Below are 27,049 nucleotides of genomic sequence, written 5' to 3' on the forward strand. Positions count from 1 at the left end.
AGGTAACTGATACTGAAAACATACAGTACTTTAAAGAAAGAGAAAATTTCCAAATTTATCCCCATGCAAAATAAATAAAGGCAATAATAAAGGCAGGATAGAAAATGAAAATAAAAATAAAAGTAAAATAAATAATAAAGGTTAACTGTTACTTCTGATCTGCTGCAAAGATTTCCTACCGATTGATTTATGTAGACCTGTTTTGATCACATGCAAGAATAAATGTCTCCAAAGATGCATTCTGGCACTTTCAGTTTGCAAGAACTGAACTTGTTTGAAAAGGAAAAAAAACACACCAAGTTTCTTTCTCAAAATGATTAAAGAAAGGAACAACTGTTATAAAGCCATGGCCACAACTGATTCTCAACAGTGCTAGTGGGAATTACGGTCTCTCCTTTTGTACTTAGATTGTCTGTGCTGGGCCATTAACCACCTAAAATTGCTAAGTATACAAAAATGAACATAAAAATGGCCTGTACTTAAACCTAAGGCTCTGCCGTACTCAGATTTGAAGGAAAAGAGGTTCTTTGATACATGTAGGGGCAGTCATATAGCATGTGTCAACACCTCCTTAAAGCAGCTGTATATTTTTTCGGGACTGTGTGGGTGCCCCTGCAGCTGCTCCCCAATCTCAGAAGAGACGTGTTTGATTTCAGGAGCTGCCAACAGATACTATGATCACATTCCAAAGCACCTTTTCTCCTTTGAATTGGAAGTGTGGCATAAGCCTACTTTCAACACAAAATTTAAAAACAAGGCACAGGTCAAGTTATCTAAAAGTTATCTAATAGAAGACATTAAATATAAACTTAATTAGAGGCCACTGGCCATTCTAGTGGAAGGAAGCTGCACAGAAAAGGGTATATGGTGAGAATAGGTAGTGGTCCCTTTTTTGAAAGTGTCATCTGACCATAGTACCTATGGAAGGATGTTTGTGGGAGAAATACATGCAAATACACGCAGGAACAAATAGCATAGCAAATCCATAGGAACATTTGAAATAAATCATTTTATAATGAGGAGACCAATAAATAAAATGAAGCAAGACAAAAAAATCTACCCTGTACCAAATAGTTTTTATACTACAGGCTAGAAGGAGAAAAGTCAACAAGAGTAATTTTGCAGCATTTACAGAAACAAGCAAAAAAATAAAATAAAATTTAGCAGGATCAGGTGGACTACAGCAGGGAGAAAAAAAATCAGAATTATAAGATTTTGAGAGCTGAGGAAAACAGACAATAACATTATCAAGAAAAATATCAAAGTATTGTTCTCTTCTCAGCTCACTTCAGAGAGAAAATACAGAATAATGTCCTTAGACCTTATCAAAATGCATAACTTTTTGGAATATGGCTTGGTGGGTGGGTGAGTGAGTGGGGAGTTATTTGGCAACTAGCCAGGTTAGGAAAGTCCCTGAGTTAATTCTCTGATTAATTCAACATCTGTTCTGCTGGGTTTAGTCAAACCATTTTGTTTTAATGACTCATTAGGTCTTATTTGCTATTTATGGAGTCATAAGCTGTTCCTGTTCAGGGTCAAGATTTTCTTTACCAAAGCTGCTCTAAAAATGACTTTCATTCTTTGCCACTTTCACTAGGAATGCTTGTGATGCTTGTGTCAGGATGGTCTGTTGTTGCTTTACTCTCTTATACTTCCATATAGCTGTCAAGTAGTGTTCTGTGCTGGAGATGGGAAGTATTTAATTTTCCCAAGTATTTCAAGAAGTATTTGATCATATTTCAATAGCAGTTGTATCCATGGGCCTCTGTGGTATGGCTGTTGAGTAATGTACACCTCTGAAATATGTACAGCTATCATCTCAAATGATTCAAAACTTGCTTTTGTTTGGTTTTGGTCGAAAATCCCCTGAGCCTGCTTCAGAGGGAAGTCCAGAGATGCATTTGTCTTGCTGACCTCTAAAGCGCTTTCACACCTGCAGCCAAAAATAGAAACAACTGTTGTGCTATACCTCTGTATGTTCTGGGGCCATCTTTTCTCGTATGTGGGGACAGCAGGAAGGGATGGTGTCTCATCTAGCATTTGGAAACTACTGCTGCTAAGCAACAGGAAGAAAATCAGCATTCTGCAGCTTGCTTTTTAACACCTAAATGAGGTATTTGAGGCAGGAATAAGGATTGTCTTCTGAAGTCTTTCTCTTGGAATACTTTGCTGTAGGTTCTGTGAAAAATGTGGAATGGAAAATTGGGTGTGGCTGACATATTGGCCTTTATTTGACATGACTGGCAAGTATCTCTAGTTTTTCAAATCTTTGAAGAGTCTAAGCATATTGAATCTGGGGTTGATTTTATGTTCAAAACTTTGTGTGGAAACGTTTGTATTTTATGAAACATTAGTAAATAATAAAGTATAAACAGCTTAATTGTATACAGTTATATTATTTCAACTGCCAAAAAAAAGGTCTAAGAAACTTAGTACAAATGTAGCAGGGACACATGGTCTGAGGCTCCAGTGACTCACAAAAGCATCCAGAAATATTGAATACAGTCCCAGAGTCCTTGAAGAGTTGCCACCAAATTGTAATTTTTAATGAGAGAGAACGGGAAAGTTGGTAATGCATTTTGAAGAAGCATAACCATATTTCATGAAGCTTAATTACATTTAAATGTAAATTAAAGTTAACACATTTTCTGTCCTGGCTTTGTTTACTTTTAGAAGTGCATCACGCAGAGCCTTAGTCTGGCCCTTGATCCTCATAAGGTGATGCACTCCTGAGGTATACCATGTCTAAACATTTCTGCCTATCTGCTTTTTAGGCACAGTCAGTCATGTAAAAAGAAAAGTAATATCTATATATTTTAGTTTTGACTGCTATAATATTCATTCCTGTTGTGTGATATTATATTAATTCATTCTGTTACTTAAAATAGAAACTTCCACCCCACATCACTGGCTGCAGAATTAAACTGCAGTTTGTTAAAAGAGAGATTGGATTATAGTCTGTAAAGGATTCACAGCAGAACCCACTCTGTTTGCAATGTATTATCTGTATAACTGTATTACCTTCAATGAAAAACACTTCTGAGGCAGCCTGTGGCTTGGGTAGAAAGTGCATTTTCTTCAGTCATTATGCCACCCATCCCTGTGTATACCTCCAGTCTCCCTGTGTAAAAGGTAGCTGCCCCTCTTCCCCACAAGGCACTCTGAACAGTCTGTACAATTGGGAATCCCAGTCTCACGGCAGTCTCTTATGGCATTCAGCTGGACATTGGGACAGCTTCTCTAAAGGCCTTCCCTGTTAGCTCTGATGAAGCAGAGAAAATCCTTGGCACTGTTGGGCAGCTACCTGTTAAATCCCGACCCTCCTGTTGGTTAAAGGATCCAGGCAGTGGTAAATGCATCTTTGAGACTTCTCAGTGGCTTTTGATACTGCTGAGCATGGTATTCTTTTGGATCAGCTCAGGGGTATGAGGGATGGTGTTGCAGTGATTTTCCTTTCTCTTCCATGGTTGGTTCCTTTCATGTTGGTGGCCTGGTTGTTGGTTTCACAATAACTTTGGGGTTTCACATGCTTCTTTTTTGTTTTCTTTCTGCAGTCATACTTTGTTACAGATTATGATCCAACAATTGAAGATTCTTACACAAAACAATGTGTAATAGATGAAAGAGCAGCAAGATTAGATAGTAAGTTTCTTATTTGTTTTGTCCCACTATGGAATTTGTATTGGGTGCGAAATGTCTATTTAAGGGCTGACTCCATTTTTATTATTTGTATCCACTTCTTTAATTGTTCCTCTCTTTAGTTGCTTTAAGCATGTAAAGCCTCTACATACATGGAAGGAGGAACATATTAGCTCCATTTCTCCTCTACAATGGTTTTCTGCAATCTTCACATGTAGAAATTGAATCTGTGCAACCTTCTACCTTCTCATGTGTAGAATTATTGTAGAACAGTATTGCAGGGTGGTGAAAACCTCCCTACTTTTGTTCTGGAGGTGTTCCATGTCTCTACAAGGCAGTACTGGACATGGTTATACACGTATCTGTATATTAAATATGTGTCACTTTGCTCTCCCACAAAGCCATGTTGGAGTCCATGTGTGGTCTGACAGGGAAATATCCTCTATCTTACCTCCCAACATTTGATTGCTTGAAGTGTCCCCTTTGTTGACTTTTGATATTGCAGTTAATTTGGAGACAAAGTTTAAAGGAAGTGCTGCAGTGTGTAGCAGAAAGGCAGGGAGGGGGCAGGTGTTGCCTTGTTTCTTGCGTGTTTAGTTTAAGAGAATATCACCTTAGCTTTTAAAAAGAATTTAAACCACAGCTAATGCATGGATGTTGTGAAGAAAGCTTTTTAGGTAGGAAAATTAATAGCCTATTTTTTTAGTTCTAGATACAGCAGGCCAAGAAGAATTTGGAGCCATGCGGGAGCAGTATATGAGGACAGGAGAAGGCTTTCTGCTTGTCTTCTCAGTCACAGATAGAGGAAGGTAATGGAAGTCTGTACCAGAGCTATCAGATCTACAGTATCAAGAATAAGTAACACTGAAGTGTCTTTGGCCTTGGTTCTGAACACAGTGAATTAATCCTGCTGCAAAGATCCAAAGAAATGTCTGGCTAATTCAGCCTGAACAAGATAATGGTGGATTTGTTTTTCTCGAGTGCAGCTTTACCATCCCACACAGAGGAGTTTTAGAAGTATTGTGAGATGAGAGAACTACTGGCTCTGTTAGTTCCTAATGGTTTTTCTTCCCTTATTTCCCAGTTTTGAAGAAATTTATAAATTTCAAAGACAGATTCTTAGAGTAAAAGATCGTGATGAGTTCCCTATGATTCTAGTTGGAAACAAAGCTGACCTGGACCATCAAAGACAGGTAAGAATTTGGCAGGAATGAAATGCCAAAAAGAACATGGCTTTTTCTTAATGCAGTTGAAGTAGAGCATATACTTTACAGACAAATGGCAATGGGTTCAATTCTTGACATCTCCAAATAGAATTGGAAATACTTCCATTTTAAACCCTGGAGAACTACTACTAATAATGAGGGCTGTATAAAGTACTTTGACCTGGAATAAGGAAACTCCTTTTATTGACTTCTTTTTAATATGCTCTGAAAATTACAGATGGAAGATGATCGTGGTGATTCTAACATATTCAAACAGAATTTACAGAAGGCTGAATCTTCCTTAATGAATCTGGAGAGACCTGTGGTTTACTCCTTTTCCATGTAACCAATCATATTTTTCAGGAGGTTGCCCTCTTGGTTGATTAATTATGTGCCATCAAATTGGGGTCAACTCTTAGCCACCACATTCTGGCATACAGTAGTCTTGCTCTGCAGTTAAGAAATTATTTAATACTTAAATATTTAGATAGGAAGCCACTCTTCCTAATTTATGGAAGTATTTATGCATTAAATCAACTTCTTCTCTGAGCACTTGCCATATGAATGTTATTCAGGACAATATCTAAGCAATGAGACAACTATCCATGATGTCATTATGAGGCATGAGTCTCTTTCCAATTACATTTCCAGCATTTCCGATACCAACAATTACTCATAGCATTAGAGACTGCTCTGAGGATTGTGTTTTATTAATAGTAGTAATAATAATAACCTTTTCGGAAAATGGATTTATTAGAATGCAATTAAAAGAATAATTATTTTGAAACAAGCAGCATGTAAAGAAGCAGTCATTTATCAGTACGGATGAAAAAGAGTAGAATCTTTCTGTCCATGAAAGTAGCTGTCATTTATGGGAGATGCCTCTGTATCCCTTTCCCCATCAACACCCAGCATCTTGGGTGCCCTGTAGAAGTGAGGTCCCAGGTGCCATGATATTAAAATGCAAAGCGAATGCAATATGTAGTGGATGATATACAGTATGTAATTTGCACATGATGCACGTGACATCACTTGCTCTCCCCCCCACCCCCGTGAACACCATGTCCATTATTATGTCACAGTGGCTACTGACGTGGAATGCTGTGATGGATGACTGTAACACTTGTGTACCATAATTTCTTATCTTATAGCAAATTTGATATTTGACTTCATTGGCCTACAAAATCTTTGCTTTGCTTAGTCTTTTGTTGGGTTCAAATTAAAAAGTATCTTTACTGATCAAAATATTTTAATGCACAGTTGATGGGAGAAATTGCACTCCAGCAGTGCATAAGAATTTGTTATATTGTGATGACAGAGCTTGAATTAAATACTTGGTTACCCAGACACATCAGTATATTGCTATTATGTACGTCTTTTATCCCTATTCTCAGGTAACCCAGGAGGAAGGTCAGCAACTAGCACGGCAGTTGAAAGTAACCTATATGGAAGCTTCAGCAAAAATACGGCTCAACGTAGATCAAGCTTTTCATGAACTTGTCCGAGTTATAAGGTAAACCTTGCATTGTAAATGCATTAAAATGCATTTTAACTTCTTTTTTTAAAAAAAAACAGGTTTTCTTCCTTTCTCTTTCCATTTTATTATTCATGGAATTTATTCTTTGATTGTTTTATATACAGGGATAGGAGCAAAGTCATACGTAAAATTGTCATCCTTTTGTAAAAAAAACCGAGCCTATGTGTAAAGTGCATATGAATTCTCTTTATAAATAGAGGGCATATTGTTTTAAATCATGTTTATAAATGTAGTCATCTCAACAGTGCTAGCTTCCGTATCTCAGGTAAATAATTTGCCAAGAATTACAGCATGAATAATCCTAGATATTTTCTCTGTCCCTTAGCTGATATAATCAGTCCATTTCAGTAATGTAACTTTGACAGTGGATCAAATTAACACTTTTTTCCAAATCAGTTTTCAGTTCATTTTTAATCAGTTTCCTAAAAGAGAGTCTTTACTTTTACTATTAGGATGACATTCTTTGGAAAATTACTTTTGTTTGCAAATCCAATTTGATAGATAGAATTTCTTTCAAGATTTGGGACCTCCTTTCTTTTGCCCATCCTTGCTTTTTGTTACTAATGTTATCACTAAAAATTGCCTGCTGCTAAATGCTAAATACTTTGAATATACAAGGGACTTTTTTTATTAACTTCTTCACATTTTTGTTGGCACTACTGAATTAATACTCCTGCTAAGATTTTTTTAAAATTAGAAGTCTTTTAATATGACACCTCATAATAGAAAGTCCTAAAGCGGGTTACATAAACAATAATATCATTCTGATAAAAAACAGAATAAAAAGAAAATCATAAACGGTCCATTCAAATAGAAATATTAAGGGGAGTTAATGGCTAAAAAGATAAAAAGATATGCTTATACGATATCTAAAATCCATCAGTATTGGGATATGCAGAGGGGAGGTGATTCTAAAACATAGGTGCCACCATGGAAAAGGACATCAGCATCATAACCAATGGCCATTCAGAGACTAGAACACAGAAAACAGGACTTCCCCCAAAGGTTGTAGGGTCCTAAGAGCCTAATGTAATGGAGACTTTGTTGGTAACTTGGTCCCAAATTATTAAGGCTTCCTTTGTATAATAATGCAGGCATCTCAGCCTGGTCCAGCTATAGACTTCCTGATGAAAGTCATCCATTAGGTGACTAAAGATTTTCCTGTCCCTTAACCAGGCAGAACTTAACTGGAATGATCTAGAATGGGGATGGTGGGAAAAGGTTGCACTTAAAATTTGGGGGGCTGTAAAGTAGATGAGGCCTGATCAGATATGTGGATGGTGCTGGTTTTACAAAGAGAAGCCTTGGAGGGGTTCTGTTTTAATTGCAATATGCCTATTTTAGGACTTATACTTTAGCATATATAGTCAGATGGGGCTCTGAGGGCCTCTAATAGAAGCTTTGGAGATTGCAACAGGTTGCCTACTCCCAATTCTAGAAAATTGATGTCCTCCAACTACATATGTAGCTGCTTCATCCTCCTCCTCTTGATCACTCTGTAGAAATGAGGTATTTGCTATTGGGTAATAGATATTACAGTCCTCTGGATCCTATAAGACCTTTTTCAGCAGCAGCTATATAGTCAAGTTGCACCCTCATAACCAGGTTTTACTATATTTGCTTATTTGTTTTATGTTCGGTCTTTTCATAAAGGAACAAGGTAGCATAGAGCATCCTCTTGCTACTTCCCCTCAAATATTATCTTGTGATGGGCTTTGTGAACCAGGGATATGAACCTCGTTCTTCCCAGTCTGAGTCCAACATATTGAAAATCCAATGTCATGACTTTTGAAATATACTCCAACCACAAACGTTAAGCCTGGAACATATAAGTTGATCATGCCAACTAAATATTGGCCGAAAGTGCCATGCTGTAAGAGAGGAAGCTAAAAGGAAACATTCTGGATATTGCTGACAAGAAATGTTCTACAAAATGTGAACTGGATTTCTAAATGGCCCATCTCATTGGAGTGAAAAAATTCACTTCCATACACTTTATTTTTATGTGGGTGCAAAGTGCTGTAATCAACCTGAACTGGGTGGATTCCTAAAGTTAAAATTTACTCCCATTAGGGAAAGAGGAAAAAAACTGGCAATGGTCTGTGTGATCCATCCAAAGTAATCTGGAGCCAATGCACCAGCTAAGCTAGCATATCTTATACCTGGAACTGCATGAGGTTGAAGGCTTAAGTCTTACTTGCATTTTCTTCTTTCATAGGAAATTTCAAGAACAAGAATGTCCTCCTTCCCCAGAGCCAGCAAGGAAGGAGAAGGACAAGAAGGGGTGCCACTGTGTTATCTTCTAAAAATCCTTTAAAACAAGCTATCGACTGCCAGATTAATTCTCCTCACTTTTCTTCTTGTGTGTCTTGGTGTTTTGTCTCGCTTTATATGTGCATGTTGTATAAATGGTCACCAAAATAGCCTTAGTTGAAAAGAATCAGACTGATCCAGACCTAGAAGACACCTTAGTCATCTCACATCAGAGGTCAAAATACTAAGGCTTCTTTTAATACTCCCAAATTCTTTTTCCCTCGCGTCAAGAAACTTGCACTTTGTGGAGTTTTATTCACAATGGACAGAAAGTAGTTAGGAGTCTATTGAGGTCAAGCTTAAAATGGCTATATGGGTATTTTCCCCCCGCTAGTGAGATCATTGTTGATCATACTCGAGAGAGAGTCCTCTAATCAATATGTAGAGTATTTTTTTAAAAAGTAGATTTGGAGGTTTTACCCTTTAATTAGATTAGACAACAAAATTCAGCTTGCCTTACAGGAAGCCAATACACTGAATTTCATTGGCAAAGTTTTGTGTTACAGCTCTTGTTTATGCTGCAGCTTTTTCCAGTGCTCAACTTCTACTGTATTTATTTTATGGCTCCAGCAATAGCTACAGGATTATTCGTATTACAGCTTTATGGCCAAATACCTGGGCTCATTATGGGCTGGAGCATTTCAGTTTTAGAAGATGTTATATCATGATTTGGAATAAAATTGTGTCTTCCTTTTGTATTTCCAGGTAAGAGATTCCAGAAAAATTAACCTGTAGCTTTTGTTTTTCGTGTAATATAAAAAAGAGGATTTTGCTCTTTTCATTGTCAGATGATTAAATGTTTTTGCTATATACTTTTATACATTATTTTCTTATCAAACTAGTTAACAAGTATTTTTATATGTTTGTAAGCAAATATGCTTTCATGGCATAAGTTGTGTATATGTAAAGATGAGTATTTAATTCTCACAATATACTTTCAACTGATGGAATTGCATAATGCAAGATTTGTAGAACTGTGGTAGAACCTCTTTTCTGTTCCAGTTGTACTGAGTAATGGCAGGCAGATATCTGCCCAATATACAGTATCCATTATAGTATCATGTTTCTCAAAACGCCTTCCCCGTCCTTCACAAATGACTGACCATTATATAACTATTAAACTGTACACATGTTTAACGGAATGTTCAGTTCAGTTGCGGGTGATATCCAACTTTTAAGTATACCAACCCTGGTCAAGAACATTGGGGTTATTCTGTGGCATTACATACTTAGTAGGATTGACAATTTGAGATCTTTCTGAAATTGTAAAAGAGTGCCATACCGTTTGATTATTCAAGATACTCTGCATAACATCAGCAGCTAGAATTGAAGGTGATAATTGACAGGTCCACAATGGGGAGGTGAAAAAGACCTCAAATGGCCATTTTCAGGCTGAAATTACTTAAAAGCAGGCCAGTCAGAATGTTCCAAATTCACCTAATGTAAAACTGAGCAGAGTTGCTTTATAATCTAAATTATGTTGTCAGCAGATACTAAACAAACTACTGAAAAAGAACTTGAACATAAAACATTTTCAACTACACATTCATCCACAGCACAATTGCAGACAGAGGCCATGGTCAACTCCTTGTGACATCAGGGAGACATCCATATAATTCTGGCAACAGTATGGAAATGGTATGCCACTGCTGCTTCCTGAGATGTTTTTTTTATTATTATTATTTAGCTTTCCAGACCAAAATGCAGCTCTAACATTTCCTGGTGGTCTTTCCTAGAAGGACCAACCAGATTTGCCCCGCTTAGCTTTCTGAGATTAGCTAATGTCAGCTAAGTGGGTACATGTAAGCTGCCATCTACAAAACAATGCTAACTGGAGCAAGCAGGATAAAGAACTCAATTTAGACACACTTGCTCTTGTAGGAGAGCAACATCAGTGTAAGATGGCAAAAAATCAGGAATCTCTTAGCACCTTTTCTGAACAACAGCAGGTGCTACCAGATTCTTGATGTTTTGCTCTTCCTTGATGATTAACTGATTGATATATACATAAAAGTACACAATTATATTGAAGCCCCATGCTTCAGTTTGTTTTCAGCATTCCTGTACTGATAACAGTACTGAGTTTTACCCGTGTTGCAAAATCGATTATCTCATTACTGTGATTGTAGAATTTTCTTAAGACAACATTATGCAAACTTTATGGAATGCAGAAAAGTCCTCTTCATGTGCTGACTTAACAATCATGTCTTCTCCTTCCCTTCTTCTTCCATGTCTGTCCCATCCCAAAGCACCGAGCACCTATCCAGAAGAAGATAAATCAGGCCCAATTGATGTGGCTTTATTAGAACATGGCTATGTTGCAAAAATTTTTTTTATAAAACTGCATGTGTTGATGATTATCTGCTGTCTTTGAATATTCTTTGAGGAGAGGTTAGGGCTCATATAATTCTTCACAGATGTCATCCACTGAAGTTCCTTTAAAAATGAATTGGGATTTTAACTCCCAGGAGCAGAAGATCAGAGTTTGATCAATCGTTTCTGGTTATAGAGGTGATGATTTAATGTATGAGTCCAAAACACATTGCCCAATCTCCAGAGGAAGAAGAATAGATTCTAAAACTGACATTTTATGAAGACCAGTTAAATTTTATGTAATCATGACTCTAGGGTTTTTGGGATTTCAGCACAAGAAAAGAAAAAAAATCTCAAAATAATGCTTCATTATTAGTGAGACCTAAATTTAGGCACTAAATTTTAGGCACTAAAACTCCCCTGAGTTTTCCTGCTCTTAAGTTATTTAGATAACACATTAATAAAAGCTGGAATGGAGTGGGGTGGGGGTGGGGGAGACCAGTAGTTTCAGAACGATTAGTCTGAACTGCAAGTGCTGTGTGTATATGATATATACGTTTGCACACTACTTAAATATTGCTCCACCATGCTTGCATAATTTTAACTAGAGGAATCCTCAAGTTAACTACAGAGAATGTCATCATATTGCTTAAATAACTAGACAAGTCCAGTACATGTTAACTCTGTTTCGTACTACTGATTTTTTATGTGGAATACAGTCAGTTATCTGATAACTTCTTTTCCCATTTTGAAAAGTTGTGTGTTTCAGAGGAATATAGCATTACTTTTAGAAATATGAAAGCCGTTAGGTCAAGCCTTCAGTTACCTTTCAGGAATGGTGTGTAGATGGGATGGAGAAACAATTAGTCAGACAAATTGGGGGCTTAATCTATTTGTCTCCTTCCCTGTAGCACTTCCTGCAGTTGTACTGTTGCCTTCCACCGACTGGGGCAGGCCCCGTTGCAGTTCAGGTTACTCACTGAGAAGAGACAGATGTCTCGTCATTCTGTTTCTGTGCAGCTTCAGCTGGTCAGAAAGAACAGCTGGTATCCCAGTTGTGCTCTTCCCTCAGGAAATACAGGAACAGGCTCCATCTCCATTTAGTCACTTACATCCAGTGAAGAGAAGAGTAAGAGCCAGCTGTTGATGCCAGGCAACTGTTGCAGCATGGAAGTGAACTGGAATTGACTGTCTCTTACTTATAGCCTGAAACTGTCAATTGCAAGCCCCACCTCAGTTAGGTGGAGGTTAGGATGAAAAACTCATAAAGGGCAAATAGCTTGTTTCACTCTGCTTGCCCACAGGGGAATTGTGGAGATAGAATGCAGTCTGCATTTCCTGTATACCTGTCTTATTTTTCAAGTTTGGTACTGGGCCAGAAGCCCCATCTTTCAGTGGAGACTGGTTGCTGCCTATTGTTAGTTCAGACTGGAATTGCCAAATGCTTTTGATATATAACCTTCCAAAATGTTCTGGAGCAGCAAGCAGATGCTCAAGGCAACCCTGCAAGGAGATTGCGGGAAATGATAACTGAATCACAGGTTAAAAATTCAAGAGGTAGAATTTATTGAGGTACCCCAACACCTATCTAACGATTGGGGCAGGGTGGCACAAGCCATTAAGACTTAGACTTTCTCTTATTGCCTTCAGCAGTAATGACATTTGTCAGGTCTTCGGTATTCAGCTGGCTTCATTGTAATCTTTTCCACATGCACTTTTCAGTTCATCACAATGAACATAATGCAGTTCTTTTTTAAAAAGTTACTACACATGGAATCAGATGCATATACATTATTCCTAACTTGGGAGGAATGCATTTAGGCCAAGAAAGTTTGTTCTGTGAGGCCTTCTTAATTTGAAGAGCTCTGGAATTATTGGACTAAATTTCCCAGAATTCTCAGCTGGCATGACTACTGGCTAGATTGGGGATTTTGGGATTTGTAGTCAAAGATTTTTGCTATATCTGGAGCGTATCCAATGGGTAGAAGGGTGTTCCAGGTGCTAATAAGTCTGCTAACATGATGTTTTTTAAATGTTTTAAAGTTTTAAAAACCCATAGAAACAGGGCTAAAATATTAGCTGGGAAATTACAAAGTAGTTGTACACTGCCAAGAGTTGCTTGTCTTGTGAGATGGGCAGCTATATAAATTGGATGGATGGATGGATGGATGGATGGATGGATGGATGGATGGATGGATGAAGGGGATAGCTGATCTATTCTTTTGGTGCGTGGGATGTTAGATTCATCCTGAAGACACTGAGTGGGTACTTTGTATTTCCAGAAAAGTAATTTCTGACTCAGGTTGATTCTGTGCTATTAAAATTGCTGATAAAGACCTTGGCTTGGATTATTGGTTGACTGGATCAAGCATGCTGTATGAGAATACGGCCAATGAGAAGAATGGAGTGCTTATTCAGAAGTTTTATTTACTTACAGCCCTCCATATAGAGAGACACACATAAGACAACACTGAGACTGTCACAGTGTGTGCCACTTTCAGGCAGCCAGAATGAGCATATATGCAGAAATCTATTTTCCAGTGTCTTCAAATCACCCAGATGGGCCCTGTATCATTAAAAATAAATCCAGGCACCGTTTCTGCATTTTGCAGCCAAAAATTATGAAACTCCTTAATATGGAAGAAACAGATGCAAGAGGAGATGGAGAAAGAAAAAATATTAGCAAAACATTAATATTGCTTCCTAATCTATACACTTATGATCCCTACCTTTTATCTCTGTTTTTTTTCCCAGTTTCACCTCTTCTGTAAAGCCCTTGAAAATCTTGATCCATTCCTCCAATGAGCTAAGGCAGTAGACGTGAAATTGCATTGATGTGTGTTTTCCCCTAGTCTGATGAAGTATAGATTGTAGCCTCATGGAGGCAGGAACTAATCTTTTTGCTGCTGTTATTCTGCAACGTTCTGTCTGTTGATGGCATGGTATAACAGTAATAAAGTTAAATTACTGCCTTCATGGATTTTACCGAAATGCTGGTGCTCCCTCATCCCTGCACATATACAAAAAAGTCTTAATATCTTTACTTTGTAACTCAACTCACATACATGTTTAGATCAGCTGTTGGAAAATCCTCTGTTTTTTTTAAAAAATGTGATGTTTTAGGAATGTAGGAAAAATGACCATAGTCTGAGGAATTAAATCCTCGAATGCACTGGCTTTTTAGCAGGAAGAATGTACTGGTGTTTTTTAAAGTTTTTTTTTTAAGTCTTCACTCTCAGAATGTCTACTGATTCAAAACTATACTCAAAACTATTTCGAGCAAGCCTTTGAGAATGATCTATATATAAAAAAATACTAACCTCAAAAAATTCCCAGAATTTAGATGATTGGAGTTAAGAACATGAGGACATAAGCAGTGCCCTGCTGGATCAGACCCTTGGCCCTTCTAGTCACAATTCTCACAGTGGCCAATTAACTGCACAAAGAAGCCCACTAGTCTCTCAGCAGATGGCCTTCAAAGGCAGTCACACTGTCATCAAGGCTAAACTGAAGAGCCAGTCTAGTGTAGTGGTTCAGGTGCTGGGCTAGAAACCAGGAAACTGAGTTCTAGGCCAGTCACTCGCTCTCAGCTCAACCCACCTCACAGGGTAGTTGTGGGGAAAACAGGAGATGGGGATTAGGTATGTTCTCCACTATGAGCTGATCAAAATATATAAAAGGTGGGATTTAAAAAATAGTCATTTATCCCCATGACTTCCTGAATTGGAACAGCCCGTTTTTTGAAGCCAGCCAAGCTAGTAACCAGCATCAATCTTATGGTAGCAAATTCCAAAGTTTGTGTGTGTGTGAAAAACTGCCCTGATTCTTCCAGGATTCAATTTTATTGATGACCTCTGGTCCATGTTGGTTGGGAATTCTAAGAGCTAGAGTCCCAATGGATCTGTAGGTAACCAAGAGAAGGCAGGACTTGACTACTAATGTAAGTAACTATTAGGATTTCCAGTATAGTTCCATTAACAAAGCTGATATTGTACTGTGAAAAGATGTCAGTCCAACAGCTCAGTCTTGCAAATTTAGGAATAATGCCAATCATAAATTGTTGTTTTTTAGGGTCACTTTGATTACACATACACATCAAGTGTTAGGCACAAGGAAGCTGTGTTCAGTTACATTAATGGATCTTTACCACATGAAAAATGGTTGAAGAAAATCTGGCATACATTACAGCAATGACTTGTTCAATTATGAAGTGACACTGGTACTGAATGTGACTTTTATATGTGAACTCACCATGATATAGTGTTGAGGGTTTTAAAAAAAATGTATGCTTCACAACTCTCATTTCACTGCCAAATACTTGCCTCTGCTTTTTCTTAAAATGAAGCACAGCTATGACCTTCAAAAACAGCTTTCTCATCTCCTTTTTTTCTCAACATTGAGGTATCTCTTATTGGACATTGTGAACTGGCAACTCTATGTGAACCTCCAGAGCTGTTCTTAATACGACAAGGAATTGTATAGAAAAAGCATTTAGTTCTATATACAAATGGTATTTTCTGATATTAAAAATTTATGAAAGAATGTAATTTGTCCAAAAGGATTGTGGACCTGTGCCGCTGGTCCCCACTCCAAGATCATACATTTGTTCAATGCCATCTCTGATACCCAAATGTTAGACTTGAATATCTGCATGAGAAAACCTCTCAGGATACTCTGTTTAATATTGTTTGCAAAATTCCAGAAAATATTGCCCATACTTTTAGTCCATAGTTATCACGGTCAAGAGAGAATCATGTGGTATGATGTGACGTGAGCCACAGGTCCATACTTGTGTAATAATTATACTGGAAGATCAGTACTAGTTACCAGTTGCTTTCTGGGCACAATGGAAAATGTTGGGTTAATCTGTACCTCCCCAAATGGTTTGGTCCTTACTACCAGGGGGGAGTGTCTCTCCTGCAATGACTGTTAGACAGTAAGAGCAACTGGAGAGGACCTTCTGAAGATTCCTTCAATTCTCAGAGGTTTGTTTATGTGGCATGAGAACCTAAGAGTGGTCTTCCTGGATCAGGCCAGGTCTCAACTTTGTCCATTTTATTTCTTGCAGCGGCTAACCAAATGCCAGTGAAGTACTTGGAGGCAGGAAGTAGAAATATGCCCCTCTCTTGTCATTCCTCTGAAACTCATATTTGGAGACACTGAGTCTTCAATGCTAAGTCTTGGAAACTAATACTCTTTGATAGACTTCTCACCATGAATTGATCCAGTCTCCCTTTAAATCAATCAAACTTGGCATACAAATTATGAAAAGAAAAAAAATGATATTCAAAGTACAAAAGGGAGATACTGTAATAACAGATGATGTGGCTATGCAAAAATATTTCATCAATATTATTCCAATTTATATAAAGAACAAGAAATTTCCCTGGAGAAAATAGATGAATATTTAAAGAAACAAAATTTACCGAAGATTACAGAGAAACAGAAACAGATTAAGAATGGGCCCATAACAATAAGGGAACTTTGCGAAGCTATAAAAAAGACTAAAACAGGAAAGGTGCCTGCACCAGATGGGTTACTGGCTTATTACTATAAATGCTTTGGGGATGAACTATTACAACCTTTACAAATACGCCAGAGAGCTGGAAAGAGGCTAACACAGCATTAATGCCTAAGGAGGGACGAGATTTGACTTTTAACAAGAAACTATTGGTCTATTGAATAATCACTAAGCTGTTTACAATTATTCTGGCTGAGATGTTGAAAATTTTGCAAAAATTTATTCATGAGGATCAATGTGAGTTTTTATCTAAAAGACAAAGAACATATAAGAAATGTGTTGGACATTTTGGAATACATGGAACAACATAATGAAAAGCCGCATTGATTTTCTTAGATGCAGAGAAGGCCTTTGACAATTTGAACTGGGCCTTCCTGATTAAAGTTTTGGAAGATAGGAATTTTGGAGAGAACTTTATTAAGTGGATAAGATTGATTTACATTTCACAGAAAGCACAAATAATTGTTAATGGAGAACCAACAAACCCTGTCAGATACAAAAAAAAGGACAAGACAGGGATGCCCGTTCTCTCCTGTTTATTTTAGTTCTTGAAATATTGAATAGACATATAAGACAATATGAAGAATTGTGGGAGTAAAGATTAAAAAAGAAACCTATAGGTTAAGCTCCCTTGAATATTCAAACTGAGTAGAAGGCAGAATAGAAATCAATTGGAGAAATCTGATGTCCTTTCAATCTAGAGCAGTGTTTCTCAACCTTAGCAGCTTTAAGATGTGGTGACTTCAACCCCCAGAATTCCCCAGCCAGTATGCTGGCTGGGGAGTTCTGGGAGTTGAAGTCCACACATCTTAAAATAGCCAAGATTGAGAAACACTGCTCTAGAGTCCAAGCTGAATTTGAAAGGGCCAGCACGATTCCAGAGGGTCTGTTTCCAATGCTACGTGTTGAGCAATCAATCAACATTCACTGCACATTCACTTGGAGAAATAACATACTTATGAGAGAAAAATTTCACGCATGCCAACATTATACCATGTCCTTTTGGTGCTTTCCATGGTGATTTTTCATAGTTTATACAGTGGCCTTTAATGCTACTGTTGCTGGTTTCATTAGCCTCTACACCACAATTTTTCTGTTTCATTTGGGAAACTTGTTTCTCACATTCCAGAAACGAATAAAGTTCACTAAAAGCAAGAATCAGCTGGAGAACAACAAAACAGGATGACAGTGCTAACATTAAAATAGGACAGTGGAATCCAATCTAAAGGTTTTGAGATCAGAGAAAGGAAGATGGATCTGTGCCATGTTCTGAAAAGAAATTGGAGTTGATGTATTAGAACAGGGTTTCTCAACCCTAGGATTCCGCGGGAGGTCACTAGGGGTTCCCTGGGAGATCCTGATTTATTTAAAAAGTTACTTCAAACGCAGGCAACTTCACATTAAAGAGGTGAGTTTCATTCTTTATTTTTAGTTTAAGAACACAGTTGATGCATATATATAGGCCTACCCATGAAACGAATATCATAATTTTGTCACTTCTGGCCTATAGTTGAGCCTGAATGTGTGGGGGTTCCCTGAGGCCTGAAAAATATTTCAAGGGTTCCTCCAGGGTCAAAGGGTTGAGAAAGGCTGTATTAGAAGTTTCCCTGGCAAAGGCATTTCAAAAAGGAGTTGTGACTCCAAGCATGCTTCACCTGCAAAAGGAGAAGGGGCTTCCAAACATTTTAATGTACTGGAAGTTTTATGTGGGAAAAATGATTCCTTAGGTAGTTGTGCTCTCATCCAGTCTGGCAGGCAGTGAAACTCTCAGAATCAGCAAGCTTGGTAGCCAAGGAACAATTTCTGAGTATCTGAAGTTTATCCTCCCCACCCCCCCCACCTTCAGAATCACCAATCTGAGGATCTCAGGAACTTGTAGACCACTTTTTTCACAGACTTAATTTATATACATGGTTATCTATTCATCCTTCAAAGTATTTCAGCTAAATAAAGCAGGGGAAGATTTTCATGCAACAGGGATAAAAATAACATGCCTAATCTTAGTTGAAATATATAGTTGTGATGTTGTGGCTCTTTTATTACACTGAAGTAGGACAAGTAGAAGGATTCATCTATAGACAAAACCTTTATATAGCTTAATAAAAAGATAAAATAATAAATAAAAAGATAAAAAATAAAAATTAGAGACTGGTCTGGAGAGGCAGAACTGACAGGAGAATGAAGAGCATTTTAAAATTTATTTATGGATGATTCATGAAGATCTGCCTTATCTGTGGCAGCACCTAGCCGACTGACTTATCTTGAAATGGTAAGCAGGGTTGGACCTGGTTAAACTGGACTTTGGAAAAGAGGCCACCAGGCAATCCCAGGACAGTATTCCGGAAAGTCAATCAAATATTTTTGAAGAAGGCAGTGGCATACTGTTGCCAGAAAAACTGCCCAGAGGTCTCCACAAAGTCATCAAGGGTTAAACTGGACTCAAAAGAGTTTACATCTAGGCCTGCAATGAGTGTGACACTGAGGCCAAGATATATATGTAATACACATTACAAATGTATTATTTGATTTGTTTATTCAATTTAGGCACTGCCCAACTTCAGACTAATCTGGGTGGCCCTTCCCTCTGCCACAGCTTGACTTGCTGCTTAGATACAGCAATGTTCTTTGCATTGTAGATCGTGCTGGGAACTCTGACTCAACCGTTTCCTGACAACTGTTGGCAGTTGAATCAACCATTTGTCCAGCAGAGGGGGCCTTAAACATACAGCAGACAGAAACATTTTCACTTAATAATTGGAGCGCAGGAACAAACTTGGCTACAAGTTAAATTTTTGACTATTTCTAATTCTAGCCAGTGGGAATGGAAGAAGGGCAGTGCAAACTGGCAAGCAACTATATGAAGTATGTTTTTAAGACAGCTACATTAAAAGCAAAGCTTCTATTGCTCAAATAAGACAAGGCACCAGAATGGTTTCCCTTTTTTTAAAAAAATGCCACTTTTTCCATTCAGTGGGTGAAGTTGCTTGGACCCATTCTTCAAGACTATCTTTAAGAAGAACAATGACAACACCATTTCCACGCTAGCAACACAGAATCAGAAACGCCGCTAAGCAAACACATTCAGTAATTACTAAACCAAAGTTCTGTTCAACTATTGCTCAGAACCTACGTAGGACTAAAAGAAGAAGATGTGGCTGCAGACAAACCATCCATTCCCACCATCTCAGCAGGCTGATGCGGGGACCTAGATTTGAGTGTAGACCTTAGACCAAGAGAGAGTGGATTCTCTTACATTGACATTTCTCTTCCATCAAGGAAGTTTGAGAGAAACATATGAGGCTCAGGAGGAAGCAGCAAGGAAAAAGGATGAAGAGATGGGAAAAGGAGGGAAGGGGAGGAGGGTTATGACAAGGTGGGGTGGAAGTGGGGAATTATCTGTGGTCACAGAGGTAAGAAGGGTGAGGTGATCAAGCAGTTCAAAGACAGATGGGAGGTTCCTGCTCCGACCAGTTGCTGTCTCAGCTGGTAGGAGTAGAAGTCAGCCCCTGAGATTTGTCCTGGCTCTAGAGTCTCATCAGTTACTTCCATTAGGGCCCTGCAAAATATGAAGAGAAGCAAAGTGGCTGTGAATGTGAAGGCAGGCAGGAGCAGCTTCTGAAGCAGCCATGTGAGCCTTGCAAATGATGTGGCTGCTTTAACAGTTCAAAAATAGGTTTGTAAGCACTCCTGCATGTGGCAAAGCACGTTTTCCCAAATGTTTCATGCATCCCCTGATTCCACAGGAACTTTGTGGTGCATTGGCATGCCATGAAAACCTGGCAGCAACGATTCAGTGGAGTCAAGAAGTCTCATCCAAACCTTGGGGAGGAGGCCTTAATGTGATATATTCGCCACAGGTGGTGTATCTGACAGAGGAAGCAGGTTAAGACATAATGGAGATGTTCAGACGAGTTAGCACGCTGCAGTTCTTCTTGTGCTTGGAATGGCTTCTCACTTCCTCTTCCCTCCAGCACAGAAACTTTGCCATTTAGATTTTATTATATTTTTATTTTATTGTATTGTTGCACTTGGAATGGTTTTAAATCTTAACCTCATTTCATTGTAAGCCGCCCAGAGTCCCCCTATGAGGGGGAGATGGGTGGTGAATAAATTTATAAATAAATAAATAAATAAAATGGAAACCAGGTCCCTAGGAAAGCTAGATAAAGAGGTGAGTATGTTAATAATCAATACAGCATAGGTTTTTCCTTATTTAGGAAACACTTAAGTCAAGCTGAAGCTGTTCAGATTTCTGCAAATCAAAAGGAACTATGTTAACTAGGTATTCGTTTTGGCCTTACTGTTTCTGAAAGTGGGCGTGTAGGTTATTCTGGATAGTTACTGTCAGTGGCAACATGGAGCAGACATCCTCCAATTAGCAAGGTAAGAATAGGCACTTGGCAGTGGGTTGGAAAGACCATCTGTACAGTGGTAGACTTGTGTATATAGACTCATATCAGTTCTTTCACTGTTTGTATAAAGAGATAAGTGTGTGGCAGTGACCACTCTTAGGTTTCAAAGGAAATAATAATAATGTGTTCGCTTGCCCTCATGTGTCTGAAAGATTGGCAGTTCAGAGTTGTTCCGATGCTAGCAGAATCTATAACTCTGAATGCCTTTCACCCATTTTCTTTGCACCAATTAATTCATATGGAAAGGTTTTTTTTTAAAAAAAGAACTTTATTTGGGCTTGGAATTTTGAGCACCAGCCTCTGACCTGATGTGCCTGTTTCCTATACAAACAGCTTTGCTGGGGAACAGAACCAAGAAATCCTGCTGGGGAAATGTTCAGCTCTGTGCAGGGCTCTGGAAAATGAAAGGAACACAAAAATTATTTTATTTTCTGACAGGCCTCAGCAGAAAAAACTACAAGACAAAAAAAAATGTGCGACACTTATCATGAGAAAACACAAAATGTGCTGGTTCTGTTCCCAGCTTGATGCATTATTTATAAACCTGCATATGTTGAGAGAAATTCTGGATTGGTCTGACTCTCATTCCACGCCGGCTGCCAGCGGACTATTAGGGGTTTGTTCCTTTTTAAGCAGCAAAACAACCAACTCTAACGTGATTACAATGTTGCCAAGGTATTCATAACCACTATGGAGAGATGTTGCTGTTGGCAATAAAACATCACTTTCAAAATATATATATATTGTGTGTGTGTGGGGGGGGTACGGGCACGCATCAGCACATTTTGATCTATTCAGAGCTGCTACAGCTGATACTCTGTTTCTTTGGTAGGAAGTTGGAATGTTCTGTGCAGGTGAGCGTTCCTGAGAGTGGGAATCTGACCTGAGCAATGACCAGTGAACCAGGCCTTACAACTATAACGGGCATAAATAATAGGGACAGGCAAAGCCTAGCACCTAGCTAGCCACATCCCACCAGGAGGGGAGCCCAAGACCCTTTGTATGTGCCTGGGAAGAAAGGCAGAAGGACATGGTCTCAGATTAGCAATCCCATTGACAAACAGCAGTCCGCGTAATGGACAAAGAGGGAGGGCGGAGCAAAGCCATAACAATCTACACTATGTTTCCCCCTTGTGGTCAGGAGGTCAAGTGCTGAAGGGTCAGTGCCACTGGATTCACACGAAGAGGTTTTAAATTATAGTCATGGGCATCTAAGGGGTCTTGCTGCTTTCATCAAAGCAATGAAAGGGACAAGGGCTGCCCCTTTCATACATACATGCAACATCAGGATGCACATACAAAAGGGTGGGGCTTGCATCATGATGGCATGAAGCAGCTTTGTGTGATGCCTAAGAGACTTGGAAACAGGGGAGGCAGCAAGAGAATTAAGGGAGGAAACAGGGCTAAGGCAGAAAAGATTCTTGAGTCTGGGGATGGGGGGCATGAGAAAGAGATTCAGAGTAACTCTGCTTTAATTACACTAAATATAAATTGTACAGGATAATTACTTGGGTAGGCTTTCTGTTACATTACCCTACTAGCAACAAAGATCTTGCCAGCATCCTAGGGCTTGACATTATATCATTCTCTCCTTCACACACACACACACACACACACACACACACAAAAACACCCCACAGATGCCACTGGTTATAATTTTTGTTTTGTTCTAAACAACTTTGAATGTTGTCCTTCAGATTGCTGACCAGACTCCTGTGCTCTGTTATGACCGATTCTCTTTTTATAACAAAACTATCTTTTAAAAAATTAGATTTGCATTAATAAAACTAATCCCATCATTGAATGATTTATTTTTAAATAGCTTGCTGGAGCACATCTTATAACTGGTGGCTGTAAAAAGTATAGAGAAACTTTTGAAGGGTAAATTTAAAAATGTGGCAAACAGAAATACAATTAATGGCTTATGTAAATTTTTGTTTTTTGTTTCCTTGCCCTTGGTCTTTTGGTTTATTTGTGCAATATTTTGCTGTACTTTGAGGAATGAACTGAGTGAACTGGCAGTCATGTAAAATGGCTACCTATCACTATACTTACTTTTTCTGGCTGTTTCAAGCTAAAGCCACGATTGTATTAGCAAACCTTTCGATCTCGTAAGGGCCAACAAACACAGACTCTTCCCACATCATCAACACTTTGGAAAAGAGCTATGAATGTTGTCCTGCACTGATCTGAAGTTTGTTGGATTCAAAGCTATTCTTTGCTGAGTGCAGAAAAACTCATTTTCCTCCCAGGAATGCTATTCCCGTCTCAAGAGGACAGCACCGCCTGAGGGTAGAGTCCACTGTACCGGTCTTCTGTTAAATTAGAATGGCTGACTTTCTGTTCATCAGGTTCTCATCCTGTAATTCAGAAGCAGAAAGGCAGACTGGGTTCACTTATCATGCTAAAGCATGCTTTATTTAACTGTAGATTCTCCAATCATAATTGAGTGGGTTTACCCAACACGCGAGCCATCAGCCATGGCTTACAAGATGCAGTGGTTAGGGTTCACACAAGTTGCTAGGTCAAACCCCAAGCAAATCATGCTTTTGGCTTTGTTCAATATGTGACTCTAGCAATGGGATTCTGCACACGAGAGTTCAGGGAACACTAACACATTGAATTCGTCCACAAGCTATTGTCTGAAACCATGCCATTATCATTAACAAAATAAATGAGCTTAATTTTCTGTTTTGTTAATTATTCTGTTCAGTTCCAAATTTTGTAACACTTTGACTGACTGGTTGACCTTTCCCCCACTTTTCACTACTGAAAATTGGCAATTACTTTTGGGATAGAAAGTACAATTATCCCTCTGCTTGTCCTTTCCTGACTGGGCCTAGGAGAAAAGTGTTATACCATATTAGCATCCACGACACACTGAACAATACCTGGGGAGACCCAAATTGTAGTTATTTTCCTTCACTTTGCGCAAGCAATCAAGTGTCTGGAAAGCTTGGCCAGATGGAAAGCTAGAACACTGGTTTTCCATTAGCAGATCTAAATTGCTCTGTTCTTGTTGCAACAGAGACTAGTTTCATCAATGGAGAGAACACTTAATCAAGCCTGTATACATTAGTTATTTATTTATCATAGCCCTGTGCTTACTGGAAGCTTCTGTTATGTGCATCTCAGCTGCATTTTTTTTTCTCACTGAAACACCTGAAGGTTGGTGCTTGTGCAGTGTTATGGTGCTGAATGTTGTACCACTGTGAGGATGGGTGCATTGCTATGCAATGCAGCATGGATAAAATATCAGAAAAGAAGAGCTGTCAGGTTTTTCTAGAGTGAAATACACTTCATTGGGACCAAGGCACAGCAGGCTTAATTCCTGAACCTCCTGCCAGTTCCTGAAATCATGTGTGAAGCAATAATAGCATCCCATCATTAAACCTCCCATCACTCCTTCAGGACTGGATGATATTGTGGCTTGTGCTTTCATGAGTTTATTGTTTCAGATAAATCAGGTCTAAAAAAATGGAGGAGAAATTTTGTTGAGAATTGAGGCTGATATGTAAAAACTTCTTCCCCTGGCCAGAATGCAGGGAAAGGCTTCTTATTTTATAAAAAATGCAACTGATTCAGGCTGGGGGACTCTAGCTGTTGCCAAGTCTTTGAAAGAGAAGGTTAGAGAAACATTAACAGAAAAAAAAAGATTTTAGAGGTACAAAACAAAAAAACCAAACCTATGTACAGTTCATGAATCAACAGGAAAGAAAGAGCACAGAATAGCATCAATAAATCATTTTTGCTGATTTCAACTGTCATTGTCCCTGATTAGTGTGACCATGTTACTATTTTTCATGCTATCTGTGCTCTTGCTCTGGCTCCTTTGAAATGTGTCTAATTGATATTTCACATTGGATATGTCTCATTCTTCACTTTGGCTTGGTTCCAGAACTGAAAACAGAACCCTCTTGGTGAAATTTTGCTGGAGATCCGCCGCTTCAAGAGGGATAATTATGCTCTGCACCATTGAACAGCTTGTGCCAGCTTTCACCAATCTGCTGCCCTCCAGAAATTTTGGGACTTCACTTGGGACTGAATCCACAGCCAATTATAGCCCCCAAACATCTGGATCCCATCAGTTTTGGGAAGGCTGGTTCATACCATAAAAGGACTTGATTAGTCTTTAACATACCATGCCTACATCCTTTCTGCTACAGCAGACAGCATATGTAGAATGAGATGCTTCAAGAAAACTTATCTTGCCCAGTGTAACTATATTTAGTTCTTATACCGCTCAGATTTTTCTGACACATAGTTCTCTTCATACTATCCAGCTTTTTCAGATGTTGCTGATAGAACAAGGAAACAAGCACAGAATCACAGATAAAAAGACAGGTATAAATATTAGGTAGAAGAAGCACTGTTACCTCACTCTTGAACAGCAAGGATGCAAAAGTGGCTTACAGATCAACAACTGCCTTGACAATGCTATATTGGTAACAATGATTTGATGGTGATGGTGATGATGATGATGAAGATTCAAATCCTTTTGGAAGAGATCATGTGCTATTTGCAGGGAAGATCAAGCATGGACATACCCACAGCCCTCATATTCCTTTCATGCAGTTCTTGTTCTATTTTCAAAAGGTTTTCTGAAAGTGATACATTTCAAATTCTGGTGAAAGTAGCCTTCTTCACAGCAGTGACTAAAGGGGGGGGGGTGTCAAAAAAATCAAGATGAAAATTGTGACTGTGCAGCAAAGCCCTGCCCCATTGTATGTTTGTGTAGCATTGACACACATATAAAAGGAGTGAAGCTTCAAATCCATGATTGCCACCTTGACTTTTTGACCCTTCCTGCAGCTGCCCCTGATCCCTCAGCAGCTGGCTGGAAAAATGAGAGACAGAAGGAGAAAGGGGTGTTAGGAAAGAGAAGGGAAAGAGGGAGGGTGGCAAGGGGAGAAAAAGAGAGAGAGAAAGGAATAATTTCTCCTCCTTTTTGGTTCTAGCCTATCTGCCCAGCATCAGCTTTGGACTTCTCCACCAACAAGATGAGGTCTCTGTCATGCTACCATTAGGGGAGTGCAACCCTCCACAGGGGAAAAAAAAAACCTCTTCTAGACCAGGGCCATGCAGAAGAATTAGTCAATTTTTTCCCTACAAGTCCTCATTCAGTTCTTTCAGAGAAGAGCTTTTTGGAAAAATACTCCTGGACAGAATGTGGTCTTCTGGTACTTATTTACTTCAAGGTGGACAATGGGTGTGTGTGCCTCAGTTGCCTTTGATTATGCAGTAATCTCTTCAGCAATTTCATACATTTTAATTAAATCCTGAGGGAGCCCATCATGAGGAAATTTCTTCTACTGTGTTTTTTCTATTTGGGCACCATGATGAAACCTTAATTTAATGGAGTATTTAGGAAAGGGACTAGTCCAGGCAGCTGCTGGGAGTCAACAGTGACTCGAAGTCACATACACATACACAAGAAAAAAAAAGGAAAGGGTGTCCATTGTTTCCAAATGTTGATTAAAATGTAAATTGTTTTATGTCATTTGTATAATAAAGTTGTTATGATATATAGATATAGATATAGATATACCCATTCAATTGTGTTTGATTCTTGGAGACTGCCTAGACAGGTCCCTGCAGTTTTCTTGGCAAGGGTTTTCAGAAGTGGTTTGTCATTGCCTCCTTCCCAGGGCCGAGAGAGAGTGATTGGCCCTGGGCCACCCAACTGGCTTTGTGCCTAAGGTGGGACTAGAACTCATGGTCTCCTGGTTTCTGGCCTGGTGCCTTAACCACTACACCAAAGAGATATAAATTGATGCAAATTATGTAACTTGCACCATTTCTACAGTAACTCCATTAGGAAGATGATATAAGTTGCCGTGATTGACATAAAATCAATGTAAAATGAATATAAAATAAACATGATCTTTCACAGGAGAAGAAAACTTTAGATATATTGCAAAGCCAATTTCATGATAGCAGTACCCCCTACCTCAGATTTTTCACGGTTATTCCATTTTTGATGATGGGACTAGTGCAACCTTTTCAATAAGCTGACTCATAAAATAATTGCTATACCAGCAATAGACCGAAGTGAAAATGGCACTAAATGCAGGGCAGTATCTTGACTGTGTATTGCTGAATTCACAGT

At 38.7% G+C, this 27,049-nt stretch overlaps 1 protein-coding gene across 3 annotated transcripts in view; it reads left to right on the forward strand.

The window, feature by feature from the left end:
• The window catches only part of RRAS2 (RAS related 2), a 44,605-nt gene extending 34,769 nt beyond the window's left edge, over positions 1-9,836 (forward strand). For all 3 annotated transcript variants that reach the window (XM_063289423.1, XM_063289421.1, XM_063289422.1), the window contains exons 2-6: positions 3,555-3,642; positions 4,346-4,448; positions 4,724-4,832; positions 6,239-6,357; positions 8,600-9,836. In XM_063289423.1, the coding sequence (XP_063145493.1) occupies positions 3,555-3,642; positions 4,346-4,448; positions 4,724-4,832; positions 6,239-6,357; positions 8,600-8,687 (507 nt within the window). In that variant the 3' untranslated portion in view covers positions 8,688-9,836. The remainder of the gene's footprint in view (positions 1-3,554; positions 3,643-4,345; positions 4,449-4,723; positions 4,833-6,238; positions 6,358-8,599) is intronic.
• The last annotated feature ends 17,213 nt before the right edge of the window (positions 9,837-27,049 follow it).

This window comes from Candoia aspera, chromosome 1 (assembly GCF_035149785.1).
Source record: "Candoia aspera isolate rCanAsp1 chromosome 1, rCanAsp1.hap2, whole genome shotgun sequence".
NCBI lineage: Eukaryota > Metazoa > Chordata > Lepidosauria > Squamata > Boidae > Candoia > Candoia aspera.